The following is an 8145-nucleotide window of genomic DNA, read 5'->3' as shown; positions in this document are numbered from 1 at the left end:
ACACATGGGGTGCAGGCAGGGGCGCTTTTAAAAAGCAGACAGGGCTGGAGTTTCCACCTCTTTTATTAGAAATAAGACACATTCATTTTGTGCTCTGAAAACTGTACAGGAGAAAAAAAAAAAAAAAGTGTTGACGATCATGAAGAGGGAGGGGGGAAAGGCATGGAAGGAGGGCAGGACATGGGAAAACAGGATTAACTGGAGAAGCTGAGCAAAGAAAGTCGAATATTAAACAGTTCTTAAACAAACATTTATCTCTGTAATTACATAACATCTTTAATGTCCTGCAAAGGCGGCTGCAGTGAATGGCTGAGCAGGGAAGGTTGGAGTGAAGAGGGCAGGCTCGGGTGGGCAGGAGAAGGGAAGGGAAAGGAAGGGAAGGAAAAAAAAAAAAAGAAGAATTAAAACACAGTAGAAAGATACCTGTATCCTAAAATTCATAATGTGTAATTATAATAATTACAATATCATACAACCCAGCATTTGAGGGAGGCCTTTGTGCTTTCCTGTTTCATGAATAAGCTAAAATTGCACAATAATATCACAGTTTTATGAGTAACCACTTCCCCTATTTTTTAACTACTTGGATTTATTTAAGTTTTCCTTTCCATCCTTCAAATCCTATGGTTAATGGCAAGGTAAATGCCACTGTCCTTGGAGATCACCCAGGTGGCCCAAAGGGAAGTAAAAGCAGAGATTTGTCACATCAAGCAACATCTCCCCATGGGGGAAGCACAGCTGGGGGCAGTGATTGCTTTGCATCTTGTACCCATTGGTCATTTTTCCCTAAAAATATGAGGTTTGGTATTTTTTAATTGAAAGGAGAGCCAAGCACAGAAATGACTCAGACCCTGTTCAAGCTTTGCTGCTGTCTGACACAATCCGGCCACTCACAACCAGAGTTTTGTCTCCATCCACCTCCAAAACCGGGAGAGTTGGTCCAAACATGAGACAGACAGTACTGGGAATGACAAAAATAACAATAATAATAAAAAAAATAAAGTCTGTGCGTAATGTCACTGGTATATTTTTTAATGATAAAAATATTGCACAACACTTTTTGGGGTGAAATGTAGACACCTCATTTTTTTTTTTTGTTGTAAATAACCTTGAGAAATGTTTAATGAAAAAATTAAATCTTTTTTTTTTTTTCATAGTGAAATGAAAATACTGCATTTTATGAGGAGCCATGTGCTGCTCTCCTGATCAGCTCCACCTCTTCCTTCCTGTAGTACCACGAACCTGCTGCTGGCTCTGGGCAGAGGGGAGGGCTGAGAAGAGCCAGAGAGGGGAAAATAACCAAAACCCAAAGGGAATAAAGCAAAACAAAACATTGCAAGCGAGCGGTGAAGGGGCTGTGTATTCCCACCATCCCAAACTTTCCATGGAGCAACTTGCCTTCCACCTTCAGCAGGTGGCATCATCACCCCATGCCTGCACAGAAAGGCATCCGAAATGACAAGAGCCAAAGAAAAGAAAGGTCTCGGGTTTCAAGTTCTCTTTTTATTGAAGAAAAGAAAAGAAGAAGGAAAAAAATAGATTATTTTGTTTGTTTTTTTTTTTTTTTCGTCTGTTTCCAAGTGGACGTTATTCATGTTGTCAGTTTGTCTCAATGTCCTAAGGCAACGTCTCTGTTTACCATTATCTCCAGGTACAGCGGCAGATCTGTCTTTCCCTTTTTCTCTCTCTGCCTTCCAGGGAGGGGCAGCTTGGAATAAATTTGAGTCCGAATGCAAGGACAAGTAACAGAACAAAAAAAAAAAAACCCAAAAAACGAAAAGAAAACCAAAACCAAAAAATAAAAGGATGAGGCCAAGAGGACCTTTGCAAGGCCCGTGCTGAGTTTATCTATTTAACAGTCAATGACATGACCGACATTCTTCTTGTTGGTCTTGTTGTCTACCACCTTCCACCCTCTCCCTGGAGATGGGGCGAGCAGGGTTTGGAGATTTGGAGCTGGTCCTTTTCCTCTGTTGAGGAGGGATGAGAGGAGGAATCCCCACCTTTCCTCTCCTCTCCTCTCCACCCGAGCCATGGGTGACACCACCACGTCCCCTCCGCGGGGACCCGCCGTGACCGTGCGCCAATGCCAGGTCGTGGCGTGGCACCCAGGAGTGGCAATGTCCTTGTGGCCACTTCTTGGCGTGTCCCATCTCCTTCCTTCTTGGATGAGCTGGCGAGGGAGAGGTGGGGGAGCGAGGGTCTGCCCCAGCCAGGCCATATCCCAGAGAGGCTCCCGCAGGTGTCCCCTCTCGGTGTCCCCAAACAACCTCGATCTTCTGGGCCCTCTGTGGTGGCTGCTGGGTGTCCTTCCACACCTCCCCGTGGCAGAGCAGGAGGGCTCCTGGTGTGTGGCAGCGACCCGAGAGCATCTTGGCAGGGCTTGTCCCCTGGAGCCCCTTCCCACCCTCTTCCTCCTCCTCCTCCTCCTCGCTCTCTTCCAGGCTCACTCCTCCAGTCCTGCCTGGGAAAGCTCGTGTTGTCCTGAACCTACAGCTACTATACTCTATAAAGTAATACTCCCCCTCTCTGCTGAGAACAATACAAAAGTTACTCCATCTTACCAAAGGTTTCAAAAGAAACCAAACACTTCTCTTGCTCCGTTCCGATTTAATTTAATCATTTCTTTAAAACGTGGTTTTGTTTTGTTTGTTTCGTTTGTTTTCCGGAAAAAAGAAGAAGTCCTTTTCCTTCCCTTTCTGCTCAGACCTCTGTCTGAAGGTCAATAATGTCTTGTCCCACCAAGGGGATGGTGGCCCCTGTTTTCTCCCACTCTACAGTTTTTAGTTCTAGGGGAGACTGTGCCACAGGTTCGATGTCCTTTTTAACCCATGCTGGCGGGGACTGCACTTTCCTGATGCCTTCCCAGGGTCTCTTGTTTGGTGTCTGCTGTTTTTCTTGCTGCAGGAGGAAGAAAGAGTAAGAAAGGGGAGAAAGAAAGAAAAGTTAGTGCAAAATGCAAGAAATGCCATGATTTTACCCCCTCTTGTATCCACAAAGTGTTTTTTCTGTGCAGCTTCTTATCCAAAATAAAGTGTGATATCAATGAAAATGACACTTGGTGTACAAACTGTCTATTTTCAAGAAGAAAATGTTTTTCTTTCCACTGCTACCTCCATCACTTAATGACTGGATATTTCAGCTTTCAGCTCAGGTTTTTGCTACTGAAAAACTGAGTGTGGTTTGGAGAATATCAGATCTTTTTCTACTTCCACAGATGCAGTGACAGGACAAGGGGTGATGGCTTTAAGATGAAGAATAGATTTAGTGGAATATTGGGAAGGAATTTTTCCCTGTGAGGGTGGTGAGGCCCTGGAATGGAATTCCCAGAGAAGCTGTGGCTGCTCCATCCCTGGAAATGTCCAAGGCCAGGTTGGATGGGGCTTGGAGCAGCCTGGGACAGTGGAAGTGTCCCTGCCCATGGCAGGGGGGTGGAACTACAGGATCTTGAAGGTCCTTTCCAACCCAACCCACACATGAAATCCAGATTACAATGAGGTTTTCCTGAACACCCATTGCATTTGATGCACATTCCTTGTGCAGCACAGCTATTGACAGACTCTTTAATTGCAGCAAAACCTGCTCCCTGTTCTGCCAGAGAACCAAATCCGTGCTGCTTGAGGAGCTGGAGCTCAGCTTGGAGGCTGAGAACATTTCCATCAACTCCACACCAAGCCCTGGAGGCTTTACCCACCCAGTCTCCCACCAGCACCCACCATGGACATTGATCCAGAAAATCTCTTCCCTTATTTGTGCTGACAAGCTCCAAGACAAGGCTCTGGGGAGGGCTGAGGGGCTGGACAAGGGGTGTGTTCCTCAGCGAGTAGAGAAAGGAAAGGTTTTAAATGAGTTCCACTCAACTCCTCCCCTCCAAACACCAGTGATGCTTTTCACAGTTAATTATCACCACAAAAAACACTCCAGCACTGGGCAAGAAAAGGCTTCCCTGGATGTGACAGAGCCCTTTTGAGCCACCTGCCAAAGGAGAAGTGGGAAGGAAAAAGGCTTGTGGGGGATGAGAGCAAGGAGGGAAAAGCCTGGAGAGAAGGTGGGGACCCAGAGATGCCACCCAGGACTTGTCACAGCTCGATTCTGTCACCAAAATGAATTGGTTGAGGGGAGGTGAAGCCACACAGAGGCTCTGGGGTCACTCCAGGATGCTGCTGAGGTCCTTGTAGCTCTGCAGGAAACCTCAATCCCCATCTGCTGCAGGCTCGTCCAGCAGCCTCTCAGTTTGTCCTTCCCTGAGATGCTTTTGTCAGGCTGTTCTTTGTCCCAGCTCCACACTGCAGTGCTGACAGGAAAGCTGCTGTGGAATCATCCCTGCAGGGGCAGTTTTCACTGGATCACCCAGGAATTCTGCCTGTCCAAACTTTAATATAAAAATAAGATGTGCTTGAAGCTGGTCCTGCAGCTCACAACTGCCAGGAGGGAGGCTCTGGGTGAGGGTTTGGTGGTTAGAGGGTGGGGAATGTACAAAGCAGCTAAACATCTCAAAGTGAAGTGAAAGCATTCTGAAATAGTTTTCATTTAAAGGGAGAAAAATAAGTTTTAAAGTCCTTTTAAAGAAAATTGTTGTTTGGGTTGGTTTGTTTATGTAAAGGTATTGCTCAAAAGAATGTAAAACACTCGATTCTCAATTTCTTGAAATCTGCATCAGAGCTTTTCATTAAACTCTACAATGCAGAGCTTTCCTTATGCTGCTGGTGTTATTCTTGCTTTATTTCATGATACAAAACGACAGTGATTAATACTGATATGACAGAAAAAGTGATAAAATTCGTGATTTATTCCATTATTTTTTTTGGAATTATTTTAGAACCACTGCTAAAAACTAAACTAAAAAGTGGAACCTATTTAACTCCTGTGTGTGTCTTAACGAGACAAGCTGGAAGTTTCCTGAGGAGAAATTTCCACCTACAGTGTTTTTTGGAGACCGTCAAAAAGATACAGCAGGAAGCAACACAGAGAAAAAAGCACAAATAGAGCAAAAACTGGGATGAAATTAAGTTTCCCAAAAGGTGAAGGAAAGCAACCTTGGCCAAGACAGACTTTTTTCCAATGAAAAACATTTTTTTTTCTCTCACACTGCTGTAATGCCACAAGTTTTCAAAGCTGCTGATGTCCACATCTGTATTAGAGGGCAGCACAAGAGATCTTATGAATGAAGTTCATGAATAATTCCTTTTTTCCCCTCAAACACGAGCCCTTTTTTGACGGCATTATTTATGGCCACCTTCAGCATCAGGTTCTGTTTGCAGCCAATGCCTGTTTTAACAATCTCTCTCCATCTGCCACTCTCCTGACCTTCATCCTCTCCTTCATGCTGGGAGGATGCTCCCAGATCTGATCATGCACCCTGAACGTGACCAGCAAACCTCAGAGCCCTCCCTGTCGTGGGCTAGTGAGCAAGAGGAGCTGCAAATCCTGCGAGGGAACAGAAAGTCATGGGAGGGAAAAAAATAAATAAAAATGGTGAGCTCATCTACAGCAGTGGCCTCTGATCAGTCCTGTCACTGGGGAGCACCAGCTAAGGGTGACAATAATTACTCAAACCCCAGACATTAAATGCTGTGAGTCGAGAAGAGAAAAATTAAGAAAGGAAAAGAGAATGAAACAGGAAATATTATTATGACAGTGCACAGCTCCATTCTGCACCTGCATCTTGAATATTCTGGGCACTCCTTTGGCTTCCTGAGAGAAGGATAAAGGGAAAATGATAAATGTGGCTGGTTTCCAGCCATGGATAAAGTTATAGAGAATGTCCTGTGGGAGGAAAGATTACAAACTCCCACCTTCAGGCCTTTAAGAGATGGTTGGATGTAAAAGAGGTCTGGGAAGCTCTGAGAGGCTTGTGGATAGGAATGGATACTGATGGTGGGATTGGGATAATCTCTTCCAACAAAGCAATTCCAGAGCACCAAGGAGTGAACCCTGGGAGCTGGGCCAGCCCACAGTGCCCAGCCAACCTCCAGGCCACCTTTCCACAGCTCTCTGTCCATCCTGAAAACTTCCAAGCCCATGAGAAGTACATGGAAACACTCACAAAACCAGCATTGGTGCTATCCAGTGCACTGACACTACTCTGCATCAAGGGGTCTCTGAGCACAAATTCTTGGAGTTTTGGGATCTTTTTGAACATGCACCACCACAAGGCTGGTCCTTTTAATTTTTCCAAGCTCCTTTTTTCTCTGCCATGGAGAGGAGGCAGAAGCTGCCCTTGGGTCTGACCCCACATGGTGATCTCCATCCTCCTCATCAGTGTGATATCTACCTGTGACCGTGGTGGGCTAAGTGACTCCAAAGGTGTTGATTCACAGTTAGAAGATGAAAAAGAGCTCTGGGAAACGAGGATATGAACAAGGGAGACTTGCTTTTAGTTCTCCATTTCTCAGGAAAGGATCAGACTTCTCTGGGGATGCTGTGAGGGAAGTGCTGGCTCAGGGGTGGCTGCAGGAGGACTCGGTCTGGGATCTCTGAGCAGGTTAATCAGCCTGGCAGAGCTCTGGGAACGATGCTGGGAGACAAAAGAAAATCTCCTCTTGGCACAGGGCACCCTGGGAATTGGTAGCAGGCTCCTGGGAACAGATCCCCTTTTCTTTCCCTCCATATGGAAAAAAAGTTTTTATGGGGTCTTGGCCACTTGAGCAGCACAGAGAAACAGGCACTGGGCTCATGCTCCAACCCTGGCATTTCCCTCCAGCTCCACTGTGGGGTCTTAGCAATCCTTGCAGACAGGAGGGAAAACTGTGCATAGAATAGAAAGAAAAAAAACCTGGAGAGAGGGATGTGTAATCTGGCTGGAAAAGGCTGGCCCAGAGCCTGGTGCCTCTGAGACAGCCAGGAATGACCCCAGACAGGGGCTGAAAGCACCAGGAGCTGCTCTGCCAGGGACAGAGCCATCACTCTGGCCTGATACAGCCCAGGAGCTCCTGGGAAGGAGGGAAATGTTTATCAATCCCTGCCTGGTGCCAGGATTGTGGAGGGAAAAAAAAAAATAAAGGGGGTGGGAAAGGAAGGAGCAGCTACTCTCAGAGCTGGGGTAAAACCAGCTCCAGACTGGAGGTGTTCATCATCCTGGTGGCATTGGGAGTCTCCTTCATTCAGCCCTGACTTTCAATTTAGCAGCAAATTTTTAAGGTGAGGGGAGAGGACTTGGAATAAAAGGTGTTTAGGATGCAGTGCCAACAAAACCCCCAAATCTCTGACAAAGACAGAGGCAAAATGCACTGAGATAACCCACACATCCTTCTGCTAAAGCTGCTCCTGGCAGACTGCAGAGTCACCTGTGCTGTGGTGGGTATGGGAAGGTGGTGTGTCCCTACCCTGAGTCTTCAGAGAATCATCAAAAAATCCGAGAATGGTTTGGGTTGGAAGGGACCTTAAAAATTATCTCATTCTAACCCCCTGTCATGGGCAGGGACACCTTCCACTGACCCAGGCTGCTCCAAGCCCCATCCAGCCTGGCCTTGGACACTTCCAGGGATCCAGAGGCAGCCACAGCTTCTCTGGGAAACCTGTGCCAGGGCTTCATCATCCTCCCAGGGAAGAATTTCTTCCCAATATCCCATCTATCCTGCTCTCTGGCAGTTTGAAGCCATTCCCTGTGTCCAGTCCCTCCATCCCTTGCCCCAATTCCCTCTCCAGCTCTCCTGGAGCCCCTTTAGGCACTGGAAGGGGCTCTGAGCTCTCCCTGGAGCTTTCTCTTCCCCAGGCTGGATAATCCAAATTTTCTCAGCCTTTCCTCACAGCAGAGCTGCTCCATCCCTCTGAGCATCTTGGTGCTCCACGTCCTTCCTGTGCTGAGACCCCAGAACCAGACAAAAGGTTCCAGGTGGGGTCTGACCAGGGCAGATTTGAGGGGCAGAATCCCCTCCCTGGCCCTCCACAGTTTCCTGTGCTGCCTCCAGGGGTTTAGGCTGGCTTCATCCCGAGCTCCTGTATCCCAGTGCAGCTCTTTTTTTTTTAGTGCTGTATCCCAGTGCAGCTCTTTTCCTTAGGAGCAGCATCCCTGCAGTGCATAAACACAGCCCAAGAGTCTGCTCTGAGGCACAGCTCTGATTCCCCACTTCAGCCAAAGCCCTTGGACTGCTCAGGCTGCTCCAGCTGCACCTCCCTGAGTTTGTTTCATGGGGTTTTTCTTGC

At 47.0% G+C, this 8145-nt stretch overlaps 1 protein-coding gene across 15 annotated transcripts in view; it reads right to left on the bottom strand.

Annotated features, from left to right (window-relative positions):
* Positions 1-1483: 1483 nt before the first annotated feature.
* Positions 1484-8145, bottom strand: part of ADGRB1 (adhesion G protein-coupled receptor B1) — a 279870-nt gene continuing 273208 nt past the window's right edge. For all 15 annotated transcript variants that reach the window (XM_088179990.1, XM_088179982.1, XM_088179994.1 and 12 more), the window contains one exon: positions 1484-2901. In XM_088179990.1, the coding sequence (XP_088036116.1) occupies positions 2704-2901 (198 nt within the window). In that variant the 3' untranslated portion in view covers positions 1484-2703. The remainder of the gene's footprint in view (positions 2902-8145) is intronic.

The sequence above is a fragment of the Sturnus vulgaris genome, chromosome 1 (genome assembly GCF_052056855.1).
Source record: "Sturnus vulgaris isolate bStuVul1 chromosome 1, bStuVul1.hap1, whole genome shotgun sequence".
NCBI lineage: Eukaryota > Metazoa > Chordata > Aves > Passeriformes > Sturnidae > Sturnus > Sturnus vulgaris.
The sequence above is the reverse complement of the archived record's forward strand: the minus strand, read 5'-3'. Positions and strand labels throughout refer to the sequence as shown.